We start from the raw sequence: 15,850 nt of genomic DNA, 5'->3' as shown, positions 1-15,850 counted from the left end.
ATGAATAGAATTATCAAACTAGTTAAGGCACTGCTGTATAATAAAGTGAGATGGCCCATTTATAATCATTAAGAGGCCCAATAACTAATGACACAAATAAAGACGCCTTAAGACTTAACAAACCAAGAATCAAACCGTTCACGTACTTGGCACGGAGAACTCTCGCTCATCGTCCTCGCCTTGCCGCCGTCGTCCCTATTTGCCTTCGCCGCCGTCGTCCCTATTTGCCTTCGCCGCCCGTGAGTTTGCAATCTTGGTAAATTTCGTGCCTTCTTGGAAAAGGCATTCTTAGTCTAATGGTAGACTGAGATTCTTAATTTTAGTCTCGAAATTGAATTTCACTTATTCGGCTATCCTTAATTCAATCGCTAGGTAATCTGGGGTTTGTTTCTTGCTATAAGATTAATCGATGAAAATGTACAAAAGTTAGTTTCTGTTGAGTGAGTTCTAGGCCTTTACAAGTGTTCTTTCAGCTTTTTTTTTTTGGTAGAGCGATTTATCAATTGAGTTTGATGCATCTATAGAGAAATGAGTGATTTATGATGATGATGCTTTCAGAAAATTTGCTCAACCAAAAAAAAAATGCAATTAAGTTAGTTGCTATGATCGATTTTTCTCTGTTATAGATTGACACTCAAAGAACTGTAAACGATATTTTTTTTTGGTTTTCTCTCATGATTCACAGGAAATTTTGGAGTTTTTGGTGTAAATTTGGTAACAAGAGGGCATGTGCGGATGAATCTTCTTCCTACATATTCGTGTGAGGAGAGATATGAATTCCCAAGCAGAAGTTGAGCAATGGGAAGCTCTTGACCTTGGTGATTCTGAGCTCCCGTCTTTTCTCCGCCCTTGCAAACGGAAATCTCCATCTAGCTCTCTGCAACCGCCTGCGCAACAACAGAATCCAAAGGCTGGTTTTAATAGTAACACAAATCACCATCAGACTCTCCACCGCTGCTCCTCGTCAAATCAGTTTCTAGAGGACAGTTATTCGCGCTCCTTAATTCCAGGCCCTGCTGGAGTTGTTCAAGTTGCAATCCGCAGAAAGATGAATAAGGATCCAAAATCGTTCAATGAGCGCGGAGAACCAATTCCAACTCAAGAGTTCCTACGTAAGGCTGCAGAAGAGCCTGATTGGGAAGACAAGGATTTCTCTGAGGACCCGTGGGTCTCTGCTGTTGATTACATCAGAAGTGAAGGTAGATGCTTTCTCTAGAATCTGACGCTTTCAGCTTTTGATGTAAACATTGTCAAATCCCTAGCGCTTTTAGTTTACCTTTTTCAAAATATTTGGCAGGTTTGTTGAGCAAAGGTGGAAATGCTATAGGGACACCAGTGAGCGAGATTAAGAGCAGATGTGACAGTTGGGGTAAAGTTGAACAGGTATGAACAATATACTTAATTTAGCCTGTACCCTCTAGTCCATTCCCATTATATCAAGAGATCTAGGGATCATCCAGTTAGAGTATACTGGAAATCTGCATCCTAAATTAGTCTGCTGGTATGTGTTGGCTTTTTCTTTGTGTTGTGGAGAGATTCTGAAAAATATGTCTTACACCCAATCTACTTGGCCACAAGTTGTCTGCATAGTTTGTAGAATAATTGAGGTAGTAGAAAGTAAACTTCTCATTGTTTTTTGGTTAAGCCACATGCTGATGCTATCTTACATCTTGCAACTAAAAATAAAAAGTGTAGTGATGTATTTAAATTGTGGTTGGTCTTTCGTAGGTTGTGGCAATTGTCAAAACTCGCACTCCAAATGGTCTAGGTGATGTCATGGTGACTCTTAAGGTAAAAAAAAAACATACCAGAAACTCTTAAAAATGGGAATTGTTTCCACCTTTGGTTTTATTCAAGCACCATTTACCATCTGTCTCAAATCAATGTGTATTTCTGGTAGGATCCCACTGGAACAATTGATGCCAGTGTGCACAGAAAAGTTATCTCTGAGGGTGAATTTGGAAGAGATATAAGAGTTGGTGCAGTGATGATACTTAAGCAGGTTTGTTCTTTTTATTAATGAGATAAAACAAATCATGGTTTTGATGTTGCTGCTTTGTTCTCAGTCACTTTTGGTAATTCAATGGAGATGGAATAAGATATAGTGTTCTTCAGGTTGCAGTCTGCGCACCTTCACGGTCATCAACCTATCTTAACATAACACTGAAGAACATCTACAAGGTAGTATTTCTCTGGTTGTTTTGGATATCAAGTTTCACCTTCTTCTTATATTCATTGGAATATATGAAAATTTCTGAAGGCTAGAGAGTTTCCATTCACAGGTTATCACAAAGGATACTCCTGTTTTACCAAAGCAGAACGATTCTGAAATGGGTGCCAAGAATCCTGTTCCTGTGAATGGTAAGTGATTAAAATTTATTTCTTTTTTTGCACAGTTTGATAAAAAAAACTCAAACCTTTAACTTGGTCTAACAGAAAACGAGGAAGATTTGCGACTGCAACCCAAAGTGTTTACCGTGGAGCAAGGAACTACCCAAGGGATCCTGAACAATCTCAGACAAAATGCTACAAAAAGCAGTGAAGCACTCAATGATGTAGAAATGGTAGAAATTGATCCAACAGAGGCAAGCAACTTCTGTCCAAAAGAGGATGTGACCAAGAATCGTTGTGAAGTTAGAATGGAGCAGACCCGGCTGGGAAAACATGATTCAATCAGCCAAACAGAGCAACAACTGCATGAAGACGTAGCTACTGAGACTGATACAGGTGATGGCATTAGACCTGCTAAACAGATCAGACGAAGTCCTGATGAGCAAGGGAGTGTAAACGGGAACTCTGATGAAGTTACAGCTCGAACTATGGTCCACAAATCTCAACCGATGGCATCAACAAGCTCGTTGCCACAGTGGACAGACGATCAACTTGAAGAACTCTTTGCTTTTGATGACTAAAATGGACAGTTAGGATTTCTATTGATGTAGGGAACTAGGAAGTAGGAACAATTCCACTTTTCCATATAGAGAGAATGGAAATAAATTGTAAAGCAGTTACAGAAATGCTGAAACAATTTACAGAAATTTTCAACCACGAAGAGGAATCTAATACCCATCACATAATTTATAAAATTCTTCCCAATTATGAAAAACATACAAATTTAAACAAGAATCACATACTATGTATGTATCTAGAACAGCATGTAGAGAAGAGTTGTATTTTTCAAAATATAGGGATAAAAGGAGAGCCCGTATATAAATTAGAGGTCAAAATTGCAAATAGTTACAAACTTGTAATAATTCTTTTTTTTTTCTCTTTATCCATTCGTTCGCCGGCCAAAACCTTCCTAAAACCTTCTTCACTCACAGTCTCTGCCTCTGGTGAGATCTTGCCGGAGAGATATAAATGTCGTCTTCCAGAATATTCCTAGTCGGAAATACAATTTTCCGGCCTCACAAGCCCTCGTTTCCACTCTCTTTCAATCGCTTCCCCTCTGTTGTATCTCTCCGCTTACGATGCTTCTCCAGTGACGCCGCCACCGCCGCGATAGAAACCGCCGTAGATTCAGATTTGAAGTCTCAGCCTCCTCACCCATGGCCGGAGTGGGTAACTTTCGTCGATCGTTTGAAGACGAAAGGATATTTCACCAAAGACACCGAAGATGATACGGTTTACCAGGAGATGAATCTAGTTAAAGATGCTTGTCTCAGCTTCGCTCGTGATCGATACGACGTTCTCAGGTATACAATTTCTCGAATTTATCAATCTTTAGTGTTGACACTGATGATGTAATTGCTGTTCTTGATCCAGATCCTTATCATCTGGAGATGTACAAGCTCTTGTGGAGCGTGGGTGCCCTAATCTCTTCAGAAAAACTGTGAATTCCTCTAAAAGGATTCGAGCTCATGTTCGATTAGACGAAGGAGATGTATGTACGCATGTTTCATTAGCTATTGAATTGTTAAACCTTAGAAATAGAGAGATGAGAGATCTTAACCCATGAGAAATGTTTTCTTTCGATTTAGGTTTGTGGTTCTTGTGACCTTCGTAGCTCGTGTGATAGAGCTTATGTGATACTTAAGGATACAGAAGCTGATGCTCGAACTGTTGATGTTATGCGTTTGCTATTGTTCAATGCGCTTGATTCGATTGTTATCTCTGGAGGTGAGATTCCACCTGGTAAAGAACTTATTCATGAATCTGCAAGAAGGCTTCTTTTAGAGTTGGTTGACTTCAGTGAGAAGCCTCTAAGTCCTGCCTTGCCAAAACCTTCTTCCAAGGAATCTTTGCCTCCAAAGGAGAGGGCTTTTAAATCAAGGAATGATGAGCCTTCTCAACGCGCGGCTTTTAAATCGAGGAACGACGAGCCTTCTCAACGTGTGGCTTTTAAATCGAGAAACGATGAGCCTTCTCAACGTGATCGACCTCATTACAGTGCAGATTGGGCTTGTCCCAAGTAAGTGATTTCTAAGAATGATTAGGTCGTATGCCATGTCCCTAGAAAAATTGGACTTATTCTTTATACACTGTGAATCCAATTTAGTTTCCTAAGCTCTTACCTTCTAGATGATATCGTATCTAGGTTGCAATAATGTTGTCAGCTTCTTTGATGAAGAGGTTAAAACACTGGATTCAGAAGTTAGTGTTTGTTTCTGTTAATTTCTGACTTGTTTTTGTGTTCTTTCTTTTTGTGTTCCTCTACAGATGCGACTTCGTAAACTTTGCCAGAAATGAAAGATGCCGAGAGTGCAATGAAGTCGCTGACAGACGACCTGTTGCCGCTGTAGTAAAGGAGGGTGACTGGCTATGTCCTGAGTAAGTCCAAAGCTGACACAATTACCCGTTATTCCCTAAAATCAAAAGCAGACTTTTGTATCATACCCTCATTGGTTATTTCCTTGCTGATTCCACAGGTGTAGTTTCTTAAACTTCACAAGAAACCAGAGCTGTCTGAAATGCAAAGCAAAGGGACCAAAGAAAACTTCAACGGTGAATGTTGTTGAAATGAAAAAAGGAGACTGGAACTGCACTGGGTAAGTTTCCCTTACCTCTCAAAGCCTCTACAGTATCCATTTTTTATGTAAAGTCATTTTATCTTGCTTTGCTCGACTGCTCTGTACTGATCAGACTGCTATTATGTATATTTTTTCAGGTGTGGATATATGAACTTTGCTAGCAACAAACAGTGTCGACAGTGCCGAGAACAACGTAACAAGACGCTAGCAGAACCTGGGGATTGGGAATGCCCCTCGTGCGTCTCTCTTTCTCTCTCACTCTCTAATTTAGTAATTTTTTAATCTTCATACCCTAAACCAAACGTCCCTATTTCCTTGGCTCATGTTAATCTTGCAGATGCGACTTTGTGAACTTTAGGAGAAACGATGTTTGCAAGAAATGCGAGTGCAAACGGCCCAGCGAATCTACTAACGATCAAGAAGACCATACATGGAAGCGACCTGCCTTAGTGTAACCATATGCTTTTGGACTTCCCAGAATCACAGCTTGCTACTTCCTTTCAACTTGTTATTTCTTCTACTCTTTGTTTAGTTCCCAAATTTCTAAACCAGAAGCAACTTTTAAGCAGAAAAATGAAAATCTAGTTTGTAGTCACATTCATCGTCAAAAGTTGTTTTATATAGTCAAGTACAAACTATGTCAGCTCTACTAATACAAAACAAGCCATGATTCATACAAAAGCTTCAGGGCCAAACAAAAAAGCTGCAAGTTCTTCGTTAGGAATTAGACCTTGGCAAAAAACTAATGACAATACCGATGCAAGAGACAGAAGTTATGCACAAAAAGTATATGAGAATTTGAGATGATGATGAGATCAGATTTATCAGTTAGTCTCCATTTGAAATTTCACCTTCAGATTCCTTCTTCCCTCTTCTTTATCCACTGAACCACTTTCCTTGAGACATGATTTTGGCGATGGAACAGACTTTTGAGGATTATGGGACAAAGGAACTTTGTTCACTTCATTGTCTTCCTCAAAGGGGTCAAGGCTGTACGTAACTTTAGACCATCCTAGCCTAAACTTTTTGCTCCTAGCAAATTGATAAGCCGTCACTGCATCTATGCTCTGCATGAATACTACTTTCGCAGAGCTTTTCTCTGGGCTTACATCAGTTCTTGAAGCATCTATTTTCCCAAACACACTGAACCTCTTCAACAGTTCTGATTTAGATGGGATATTCCCATGTCTACTCAAGAACTTCATTCGCAAACATTTTGGATTAGCAAGCCGCATATCTTTCATAAGGTGTAGATCCAACGGTTTATCAGTAGAAATAGATTGTTGGCGTGCTTTCTTCTTTCTCTTGGACTTACGTGCAGATGCTTTGTCTTGACTTGCTTTCCTTTTGACACCACCAATGGATCTGACATTATCCACTGATCTCGTCTGGTTTTCAACATTTGTTCCAACTTCCAAATCTTGTAATTGTTCTGCAGGTGCAATGCCTACATTTTCAGAACTCAATTCTTTGTTTAAAGTGCCTGTAATCTGTAGCGAAGCCTGTTCCGCGTCCAAAATATGTGACTCCAAAGCATCACCAGAGATGTTCTCTCGTATTCTGTTAAAACTATTCCTATCTAACGACTGCTCATTCAAGGTCTTGCTATCAAGCTTGTTTCTTGAGTTAGTATATTTGTTTCTCACTGAACAAGCTAGAGTGTGACAGGATCCCGGAACAACAAAAGAAACAGGCTTTACCAAATAAGTTTTGTCATTACTCCCATCAAGCAAGGGTGACAGTTGCTTTGTTGACGTTACAGGTCCATCAACCAAACCAATAATGTCATCATGAGTTTTAATCATAACATCACTAAGTGCTTCTGATACAGCAACTCTTGGGGCAGTAACGGAGGTAGTTTCATCCTCTATCATATCTTCAATAGGAGGTTCTGAATTCAGTAAGCAGACACTCTGCTCAACTTGACACCATTCTTTACCCTCTGACCGGTGACCATCATTCTTATGAACAGCTGTTTGAGCCATGGTTTTGCAAGCTTTCATGGTGCTAGAACTAGAGTTGGTTAGCGGGTTACTCGTATTCCATGTGCAAATCTGAGCTACTTTATCAACAGATTGCACAAAAGAACACGGGATATCATTTGGCAACGGTTCTCTTAGACTCAAATCTCTACTGTCTTCCAAGTCTGCATCCGCTGTCTCAGGAAACATAGAACCAAGGTCCATGCAGTCCATCTTATTTGAGGGATCAAGAAACCAATCTGATTCTTCAGAGCAATCCACTAGTTTTGCACCTGTACACATATTCACAGAATCATTTGACAATACAAATCACAGCAATATCTGTCAATCAATACTTAACCTTGATCCAGTCTGAACAGAGCATATAAGTTACACTCAAATTTCGTTTCTTTAAGTTCATCTAAAACGAATCGAACAAAACCGTATGAATAATCTACCTCGGGAAGCTCTAAAGCATATAGAGAAACACCAAATGTCTTCTTTCCCAATTGAACTGAGCATAAGCATAAGTAACACAAGAACAAGAAAACCCAAAAAATGATAACTTTCACACTTACTTGCTGTAGTTTCCTCATAGACAGATTCAGAACGCTTGAAATCAACAGTGTAACGCCGAAAACTAAGAATCTGAGCGCTCGAACTGTTGGTCTTAGCTAACCTCCGTAGAGGCACCCGTATCGAAACGGCCATATCTCGAACAAAACACAGAGCCGAATCAGAAGAGCGAGGAAACCATGGGAAAGAGTTTTCAATCTCGAAGTACGGCGATTCAATTGGCGGCTGGCACGAACACCATAACCCAAACGAGATATTCCAAAAGTGAGCTCGCAGAGCTCGATTCACGAACCGGCGAAACCTCCACGAATCTGAAACCAAGGTTTCGAAATTGCGATCGAAGCTTCGAATACAATGTTTTGGAACGTATCGCGGCTCCATTAGGCCGAAGAACGAGACTAGAATCCCTACCGGTACGGATGGGTCAAGAATCCGACCCGAAATCCATGTATCCGATAAGCTCAGGCGTACCCAAACTAGCTCCCCTATCTCCCACATCTTATTCTCCGATGAAATTAGGGTTTAAGCTTTCTCTCTGATAACCATCTCTGTGAGAAGACAAGAGAGAAGAAATTGTAAAGCTCTGTGTGTAAAATAAGTAACGTCTCTTCTATAGAGCTTTTTGTAATTTAATTGAATTACACTTCATGCCGTTTCCAACTCTTAGTAATGAACTACATGACGTTTGATTGACGTTTTTATAACAGTAAAGAAAACTTCCTGCCGTTTCATTTATTCCGCCGTTGAAAACCACAAAAGCCGTTTTCAGCTCAGTTCGGGTGCTTCAATGGCGACGGCGACGACGGTGAATATCAAACTTTCTCGATCAAACCGTATATATCGCTCTTCCGTATGTATTGAATCTCTTCTCTAAACCCCTCCTCCTTCGTATGATTACGATGAAGACGAAATTGAAATCTCCGGTTTTGAATTGACTCAGGAACCAGTAGAAGGAAAAATTGTGATAACATCTGCAACTTCGATTTCGCATCAAGCAATTCGTTTATCCGTCAATGGATCAGTCAACTTGCAGGTTTCAAATTCTCTCTCGATGAAGCTTTTCTTCAATTTGGTTCCGAGTTAAATCTCTCTTCCTCTCACCCCTACAGGTTCGTGGAGGATCAGCTGGAGTTATTGAGTCTTTCTATGGAGTCATCAAACCCATTCAAATCGTGTAAGCATTTTGGTTCTTGAAATTGATTCCTTGATTGTCGAGCTTTATAGCAAATAATTAGAATTTGGAAACAGCAAGAAGACGATCGAAGTTAGATCCTCTGGGAAAATCGCTTCTGGAACTACAGAGGTAAGTAAATAACAACACAGTCGTCCCATTGAGTGAGAAAAGCTAAGCCTTTTAGATACCAATCCTCTGTGTGGTTGTGTTTTGTTGGCTGTAGATACCATTCTCTTTTAATCTGAGGGAGCCTGGGGAAAGCATTGTAGAAAAGTTCTATGAGACATTTCATGGAACAAACATTAACATCCAAGTAAGTACTTTTTGATCAGTTTATAGAACAGGATTTTATAAAAATTTCAAATTAAAGATTGGGGGAAAAAAATTGATGCAAAAATCTGTGATAGTATCTACTAACTGCAGAGATACCGCGAGGATACTTGCACAAACCTTTGTCTGCGACGGTAGAGTTTATTATTGAGAGTGGTAGAGGTACCTCTTTACTTTATTACTTCATTGGTGTTTCTAGGATAAACTTGAATTGTTTTGTGATGTTTTTTTCCTTGGTTTTTGGTTGAAGTTGATCTTCCCGAGCGGCCAATTCCTCCGGAGTTGGTCATCTTCTACATTACTCAAGATACTCAAAGACATCCATTGCTGCCCGAGATTAAGACAGGTTTGTTCTTCCAACAACGTCACTCCAATTTGGAGATTTGCTGATATGAGATGAACTAATAGGACTATTTGATCTCACAAGGTGGTTTCCGAGTTACCGGAAAATTAGCCACCCAATGCTCTTTGCAGGATCCACTTAGTGGTGAGTTAACAGTGGAAGCATCTTCAGTTCCTATTTCTTCTATTGACATTCACCTGCTTCGTGTCGAGTCAATAATTGTTGGAGAAAGGATTGTCACTGAGACCTCTTTGATTCAGTCTACACAGGTGTTAACTATGACAATTTTGGTTCGTTTATGTAACAATCGTAATATCACAATGATTTACTGACTGAGTCCATGTTCAGATTGCAGATGGAGATGTCTGCCGTAACATGACTTTACCCATTTACGTTTTACTTCCTCGGCTTCTGATGTGTCCTTCCGTTTTCGCAGGGTAACTTTCTTTGCATCATTTTTTAATAAACCTAGGCAGTTGATGGAAACAAATGACTCTCTAAGGAGTATGTACTATATAATCTGCTGGAACTGATGATAACTGTGATCCTATGTCTTTGTCGAACAGTCCTTTCTCAGTGGAATTCAAGGTATGCCTCACCATAAGTTTCAAATCAAAGCTAGCAAAAGCACAACCGAAGTCAGATCCAACTGCTCCACGACTATGGGTATTCTTTCTCTCTTTTCTTCTCTTTGCTTATGATTTGGGTCATATAATAAACGATTCATGTGAGGTTTTTCAGATGGCACTGGAAAGGTTACCGCTGGAACTTGTCCGGACAAAGCGAGATCAGTTCAGCTGCTAAAGAACAAGCTAACATATCAGGTCAAGGTGTCTTTCTTTGTTTGTCATACGCATACACTTGAAATTGGAGTTGTATGCTGTGCCTGCCTAGCGGTTTATTCGTGTCTGCATGTACAAATTCTGATTTTTTTACCCTGCCCCAATGTTTGTTACAATGACTACAAGATGTTTGTACTATACATCTGCCTAAATCTACTATGATATAATAGAGGGAGAAAGAATGGCTCAAAACACAGGGATTGAAGAGATGGTTTTAACCCAAAAAAAAATTGAATTAAATGAATGAATATGAACAATGTACATGTGTGCTGTATATACATAACTAGATAGAGAAACTGGTTGGTAAAATAAGTAAAGAAAATGCAAACAGAGACTTATCTCCTGTATCTTACAGCTAACGGCCATTGTGGTGAATTACGGTGAAGAGCTTTGAGCAAAGCAACAAACTTCAGTGCATTCTCTATGCTGCACCACTTCAGCCGCCATGTAACCAGATCCACTGTTTTGTTCACTTTGATCTTCAATGACACAACAGTTCCTTGCGATTCAACAATCTGAACAAAAACAACATTCAAGTTTGAACATGAAGTTGACATCTCATCTGATGTAAGTATGAGCAAAACAGGAAGATGACTGAAGAAATTGATTACCATCTCAGATATATCAGAAATGAAGCAGCACGAGTCAAGGAAGAAATATGAAGCAGAAGAAGAATACGCAGTTCGAGAACTAAGTTCTGCGAGGTTCTCATTGCATATAAAGAGACGTCTACCAGCCACAAACAGTGACCGCCAAAGCCACGGCACTTCTGTTTAGTTTAAATCAAACAAAAATCTTAGTAGTCAATCAGTGTAACTTGTATTTGGAGGTTTTGGTCGCAGTGAACATAAAACAACAATTATAGCCATGAAACTGTTTTGCTTCATAATTCATGATGCAGAGTGCACTTCATCTAAAACATTTAATTAAAAAACAGGGACCCAAATCATTTTCTCTGGTAAGGTTCTCGATGTAATGTAATTTAAACCAGAGAAGATTAAAATAGGGGAGGGACATAGCTTATCACTCTAGGTCGCCAATGTGGGCATGATTTAGCCTAACCACAGCGTTTGCAGAATTATCTATAAAATATACACTTCGAAACTTTTTCACGTTTCGTTTCATGAGGTACGATGCAACTTTTCATGAACCATTTTTATAAATCTAGGATATCATAGTTAGATAAGAGAAAATATACCTCCAAGAGTGCTGCTCTGAAAGTGGATAATATTGTACTGGTATATACTCAGCTTCAAACCTCCACATATTTCTTTCTCAAACAAGTTTACCTGAATATTCTCCAGGCTGCCATGAAGATGGAAGAACATATTATGACAGCAAAAATTAACATCCCCGACTCTGGGTAGAAAGTTAATAGCTTACCTTTGCAACGAACATTTAAACTCTGTTGCATGGGACTCGAAAACTTGTATGATATTGAGTAGTTCTGTTGTTTTCTCAATGCACTTCGTCACGAAAATGTATTCTGTACCCTCCCAAAAGCGTAGCCTACCCAGAGGAAATTAAAAGGTTCAGTGACATGGACAGTGGATAACAAAAACAAATCTACAAAGCCAAACCAGAAAAAGACTAACATCACAAACTGAAGTCCTAGACCAACTGATACGTCTTGCAAATCCTTGATTTTGTGGCAACACAGTACACTTAAGGTAAACCCTGCAGTCACCCATCGCCATTAAGAACTCAGCATCAGTAAAATTTATGACGTGCTAGACAAGAACGACAGCTGATTAGTCTAACCTTCGTGATCAGTAGCCACACCCACGAGTAGCACGTACAGCTTGTCTTGGTTACTAAGCAGCAACACTGCTTCCCTGTATTTCAAAATATCGTCAGAAGGGAATCAAATAGATAAATCCAGGTATGATCTGTCTTCTCAAACCAGCAAATCAGCAATATACTTATATAAAAGCCGAAATTCGCATACGCCTTCTCACACATCACTCAGTTTAAGGGAACCCAAAACATCTAATCAAAGGTTATCGTGTGGTTCTGCAAGTCAATTTAATATTAAGGAAGCTTAGCCATACCAGTAAAGAATCAGATATCAATACTATTATATCTATTGAAGGGGACTCGCATTACTATCCTTTACCTATAAACTACAACCATGCAAATGAAACAATAACTCACCGTTGCTTGTATGTGGAACCTTTCTTTAGTACAAGATCACAACTCATGTACATCTTACATGCTTCTTGGGAACTGGAATCAGTCAGTTTGGCTGAAAAATATTCCTCTACTAAATCGCCATTTCCTTCAAGTGTTCTTTCAGTCCCCCAAAATCTTATATTGCTATTACTACTACTACACACTTCTGACAAGCTTTCCCGCATATAATCAGAAATACACTCTTCTTCACCGGAATCACAGATATCTACATCACTCCTGAGAGAAGTCTCTCCATTAAGAATGCAACTTTCCTCTTTCTGCAGAGAAACAAATCTTTTTATAGGTTTCCTTTTCCTTTTTTCAACCAAATGGTAAATCTGATTAACACCAGAATCAAGGTCACAACTATGCAATTTAGACGCACTAGTAGAATTCTCCTTCATCGATTCATCTGTCCTCAAAGTTTTTATTATGCTACCATTCTTCACTTGAGAATCATAAGATCTTGTTCCGTTCATATCACATCCAGGAATTGGGTCCCTAAGTCTATTCACATTAAAAACATCTGTCAACCGCCTATCTTCATGATTTGAATACTCAGACTCAGAGTCATACTTATCATCTTCACTGCAGCTGCTTGTGCTGTCAGATGATGCCACTGAAAAGGAATCTGCAGACAACTGCAAGATTTCTTCCACCAAGTTATGACGTCGATATAAGACATCTTTCTGATAATGAGGGGGTGACCCAGGATATGTAGATCCCGTAATATCCTGTGTTATATCCAATGTTGACATGTTTCCATTTTCTGCTGCTTTCTCCCTAGCAAATGTTGCAGGAAACAGATTGTTTGGTTCAACTGACAAAGTTTCCAACTTATCGTGTAAACAATCCTGATTCTTCTGATGTAGACCTGTACTTTGAAGGCTTAGTGAAGAGATGTCATTGGTTATCTTTTGTGTCTCATTACCTTCAACGTACTTCATATCATCCATATCAGTTTTATGATCTACACATGAACCATTGCATTCTAAACTTTTCTTATAGCTCTTAGCTCTTGGAGCGCGTAAAGACCCAGGCCCATATCTCGGTGTTCCACCATGATGCCTCGAGGTTTCTCTAATCTTTGTACAGTGCTTCTTTTCCAAATTACTACCCCTACTGTCATTGCTGACATCTACAAAATCCTCTCGCGAATTATCCATCCACTCCTTGAACTCTCGCAACCACAAAACATTACGATCTTTCTTCAGGTTTTCAGCTTTACTTATAAGACCAAATACATCAGCTTCTTGATCACACTTCACATTCTCTTTGTTCTCGTGATCACATGAAGCTAACTCTCGGTCAGAATTCACGTAGGTGCTCTCTTCCTCACTATCAATAGAAGCGAGACGACACATCTTTTTCTGTCAAAGGTTAAAACAGAAATATAATAAGCTTTTGATGATTATACATTAAAGAAAACAAACTATGATACTGAAAAACACAAATAGAGAAGTGGAATGCGATATGTGTGTGGCTCACGAAGTTAATCAGAAATTTATACCACAATTTTCAATTTCTTAGCTTGGATTTCTTTTTCTTTCCATTTTTTTTTTCATTTTTCTGAATTCACTATCAGTCTATCAAGAAGGGGAATAGGGTTGCTTCAAGCATGGAAAAATAATCTCTATATGTGTGAAAGTATATAAATGGACTTGCAGCTGCTTACCTTTTTTCTATTACAGCTTCCTTCTTCATTTGCTTCCTCCCTAGCTGGAGAATAGAACCCGTGGCTGGCAGGCTCACTTTGCCTATGGGATACAATGATTTGCCTCTTCCAAAATTCTCTAGTTCCTATTTGTTTGCCATCTAGCTTCAGCTGAAAAGCCGTACCAACACAAGAAGCATTACAAATAAAGCACAAACCAACATGGCACAATTTCTATCTTCTTGACAGGATCTCAGGGTCTCTAGAACAGGAATATAAAAATTAAGCTTACATCATCTGGAAGAGCAATGTAGCTAAAGACATGTGCCCTGTACCATCGAGCACAGCACACTGGATTTCCTTCCAACCACAATTCTTTCAGTACTGAAAGACTCCAGAGGAACTCCAGTTCTGAAAAGTTGGAAATAATATTGTAGGAAACATCAAGGCCTTCGAGTGACTTCAAGTTCTCAATCCCACGTAACGTAGTTAGAGCATTGTTCCTTAAAACAAGTTTTACAAGATGACATGATACCTGCATTATGCAAAAACCAGAGCAAAAGTTTCAGCTCTACTACATGTTTTCAGAATTAAACCATCATATTCTCCCACTATCAAGACAAGCTAGGCAGTTCAAATGACTCTTAAAATCCGAACTTCAAGGGCTATGTACTACAACATTCATTCTCATCTTACAACCACCTATTCAAGGATATGCTGAAGACTGAAGTTTCCCACCTGACTCAAATGAGAGACTGTTCTAAGATGATTGAAGCCTAGATCAAGGTGCTTCAATTTGGTGCATCTCCGAAGATTATCCACTTTTGCAAACTTGTTCCGACTCAGATCAAGGGACTCAGCAGCTGGCAGAAGCTGCAAGGACTCATCCATGACCACAAGACGGTTACAAGCACAAGATATGACTGCCAACTTATTCCACTCTGGCGAATTCGTTATCTCGGCAATTCTACTGGCAAACACATGCCGCAGAGCATCCTATATCAAATGAGAACAAGACCTCACTTAAGAAAATTCACAGCCTAAAGCAGCACAAAGGAATGAAGAAGTAGGAAGCAAAACTGACAGTGGAATTATGGCAGATGATCTTTTCCAAAGTGTGACGGAGCTCAAGCAAGCCTTTAGCCGGAGAAGTAGACAAATCACAGCGACGAAGTTCCAAAACCTTAAGCCTACCAAAAGGAATAAGAGAGAGAGGAGTGGGATCACGAGCAGGAGAAGGAAGCGTGGAAACGACCTTAAGCGAAGTGAGGATACGAAGAATACGACGGAGCTGCTCGAGAGCGCGGTAATCTCCGAGATCAGAAACGTAAGCGCGAAGGTAATCAACAGGAGCACCACCAGAGAGCATACGCTCGAGTTCACGGAGAGACTCGAGACGGAGATGGAGATAGTGAAGACCAGCTGGATTAAGCTTGAGAATCTTGGTTTCTTCGAGAAGAGACTCGGCTTCGTCTTCTAGAAACTTCTGTAGCTTCTCGATATAACGATCTCCCGTCACAATTGCCATTTGAAATCGGGGGAAATTGAAGCTTTCTCGGGAAAACGGAAATTACATACACCGAGAGAGAGAGAGGGGAAAGGTCTAGAGAGGGTAGAAGAAAGGAGGTTTTGGAGGGATAGAGATAGAATTAGAAACCGCCATTGCTGATGCCAAAGAGAGGAAACAACGGAGGAGGAATACGAATGATTGGAGTAAGAACAGAAGAAATAAATAATAATAAAAAAAGATCGTTTAAAGGGTATATTTGTCTTTTTCTCACATACGCCCAGATTTTAACAACACACCTGGCTGACATGCCTTTCAAGA

At 39.7% G+C, this 15,850-nt stretch overlaps 5 protein-coding genes across 6 annotated transcripts; 3 read left to right on the top strand and 2 right to left on the bottom strand.

Moving 5' to 3' along the window:
• The first annotated feature begins 148 nt into the window (after positions 1-148).
• On the top strand, positions 149-3,077 carry LOC17898077. Of its 2 annotated transcripts, none has more exons than XM_023789700.1 (8): positions 149-256; positions 686-1,199; positions 1,298-1,383; positions 1,729-1,791; positions 1,901-2,002; positions 2,116-2,181; positions 2,283-2,361; positions 2,437-3,077. In XM_023789700.1, the coding sequence occupies exons 2-8, from the start codon at positions 773-775 to the stop codon at positions 2,910-2,912; spliced, it is 1,299 nt and encodes a 432-aa protein (XP_023645468.1). In that variant the 5' UTR covers positions 149-256; positions 686-772; the 3' UTR covers positions 2,913-3,077. The 2 variants fall into 2 exon arrangements, with proteins under 2 accessions (XP_023645468.1, XP_023645469.1); XM_023789701.1 differs by having other exon boundaries at positions 161-239.
• A 207-nt stretch (positions 3,078-3,284) lies between these two features.
• Positions 3,285-5,565, top strand: LOC17898120 (zinc finger protein VAR3, chloroplastic). The gene is made up of 7 exons (XM_006307456.2): positions 3,285-3,695; positions 3,766-3,883; positions 3,981-4,411; positions 4,660-4,770; positions 4,869-4,988; positions 5,108-5,206; positions 5,308-5,565. The coding sequence occupies exons 1-7, from the start codon at positions 3,361-3,363 to the stop codon at positions 5,423-5,425; spliced, it is 1,332 nt and encodes a 443-aa protein (XP_006307518.1). The 5' UTR covers positions 3,285-3,360; the 3' UTR covers positions 5,426-5,565.
• On the bottom strand, positions 5,545-8,107 carry LOC17899731. Its single transcript, XM_006304369.2, has 2 exons — positions 7,510-8,107; positions 5,545-7,224 (listed from the first exon to the last, which is right to left on the bottom strand). Exons 1-2 carry the CDS (start codon positions 8,003-8,005, stop codon positions 5,795-5,797), a joined length of 1,926 nt encoding a protein of 641 aa, XP_006304431.1. The 5' UTR covers positions 8,006-8,107; the 3' UTR covers positions 5,545-5,794.
• Positions 8,108-8,198: 91 nt separating this feature from the next.
• On the top strand, positions 8,199-10,375 carry LOC17896937 (Down syndrome critical region protein 3 homolog). The gene is made up of 11 exons (XM_006304829.2): positions 8,199-8,357; positions 8,448-8,540; positions 8,617-8,681; positions 8,756-8,810; positions 8,905-8,994; positions 9,089-9,173; positions 9,262-9,357; positions 9,439-9,623; positions 9,703-9,791; positions 9,921-10,020; positions 10,096-10,375. The coding sequence occupies exons 1-11, from the start codon at positions 8,295-8,297 to the stop codon at positions 10,156-10,158; spliced, it is 984 nt and encodes a 327-aa protein (XP_006304891.1). The 5' UTR covers positions 8,199-8,294; the 3' UTR covers positions 10,159-10,375.
• A 33-nt stretch (positions 10,376-10,408) lies between these two features.
• LOC17897711 lies at positions 10,409-15,710 on the bottom strand. Its single transcript, XM_006306580.2, has 11 exons — positions 15,107-15,710; positions 14,761-15,018; positions 14,315-14,557; positions 14,044-14,193; positions 12,351-13,738; positions 11,958-12,031; positions 11,792-11,873; positions 11,580-11,705; positions 11,395-11,501; positions 10,808-10,965; positions 10,409-10,711 (listed from the first exon to the last, which is right to left on the bottom strand). Exons 1-11 carry the CDS (start codon positions 15,548-15,550, stop codon positions 10,532-10,534), a joined length of 3,210 nt encoding a protein of 1,069 aa, XP_006306642.1. The 5' UTR covers positions 15,551-15,710; the 3' UTR covers positions 10,409-10,531.
• Between the last annotated feature and the right edge of the window lie 140 nt (positions 15,711-15,850).

This window comes from Capsella rubella, unplaced genomic scaffold (genome assembly GCF_000375325.1).
Source record: "Capsella rubella cultivar Monte Gargano unplaced genomic scaffold, Caprub1_0 scaffold_1, whole genome shotgun sequence".
NCBI classification, from domain to species: Eukaryota; Viridiplantae; Streptophyta; class Magnoliopsida; order Brassicales; family Brassicaceae; genus Capsella; species Capsella rubella.
Note: the sequence above shows the minus strand (reverse complement) of the source record. Positions and strands in the feature narration are given on the sequence as shown.

What these genes read in the sequence shown, in the direction of transcription:
- LOC17898077 (XM_023789700.1), top strand. Translation starts at nt 773, where the DNA reads ATGAATTCCCAAGCAGAAGTTGAGCAATGGGAAGCTCTTGACCTTGGT. An exon ending in GTTGGGGTAAAGTTGAACAG is followed by an intron (nt 1,384 to 1,728) that starts GTATGAACAATA and finishes GGTCTTTCGTAG; the next exon opens with GTTGTGGCAATTGTCAAAAC. An exon ending in ATGTCATGGTGACTCTTAAG is followed by an intron (nt 1,792 to 1,900) that starts GTAAAAAAAAAA and finishes TATTTCTGGTAG; the next exon opens with GATCCCACTGGAACAATTGA.
- LOC17896937 (XM_006304829.2), top strand. Translation starts at nt 8,295, where the DNA reads ATGGCGACGGCGACGACGGTGAATATCAAACTTTCTCGATCAAACCGT. An exon ending in ATGGATCAGTCAACTTGCAG is followed by an intron (nt 8,541 to 8,616) that starts GTTTCAAATTCT and finishes TCACCCCTACAG; the next exon opens with GTTCGTGGAGGATCAGCTGG. An exon ending in GAACAAACATTAACATCCAA is followed by an intron (nt 8,995 to 9,088) that starts GTAAGTACTTTT and finishes AATCTGTGATAG; the next exon opens with TATCTACTAACTGCAGAGAT.
- LOC17899731 (XM_006304369.2), bottom strand. Translation starts at nt 8,005, where the DNA reads ATGTGGGAGATAGGGGAGCTAGTTTGGGTACGCCTGAGCTTATCGGAT. An exon ending in CTATGAGGAAACTACAGCAA is followed by an intron (nt 7,225 to 7,509) that starts GTAAGTGTGAAA and finishes ATATGTGTACAG; the next exon opens with GTGCAAAACTAGTGGATTGC.
- LOC17898120 (XM_006307456.2), top strand. Translation starts at nt 3,361, where the DNA reads ATGTCGTCTTCCAGAATATTCCTAGTCGGAAATACAATTTTCCGGCCT. An exon ending in GATCGATACGACGTTCTCAG is followed by an intron (nt 3,696 to 3,765) that starts GTATACAATTTC and finishes TTCTTGATCCAG; the next exon opens with ATCCTTATCATCTGGAGATG. An exon ending in GGAGACTGGAACTGCACTGG is followed by an intron (nt 4,989 to 5,107) that starts GTAAGTTTCCCT and finishes ATATTTTTTCAG; the next exon opens with GTGTGGATATATGAACTTTG.
- LOC17897711 (XM_006306580.2), bottom strand. Translation starts at nt 15,550, where the DNA reads ATGGCAATTGTGACGGGAGATCGTTATATCGAGAAGCTACAGAAGTTT. An exon ending in GGTTCCACATACAAGCAACG is followed by an intron (nt 12,032 to 12,350) that starts GTGAGTTATTGT and finishes TTTGAAATACAG; the next exon opens with GGAAGCAGTGTTGCTGCTTA. An exon ending in TGTGGCTACTGATCACGAAG is followed by an intron (nt 11,874 to 11,957) that starts GTTAGACTAATC and finishes GGGTGACTGCAG; the next exon opens with GGTTTACCTTAAGTGTACTG.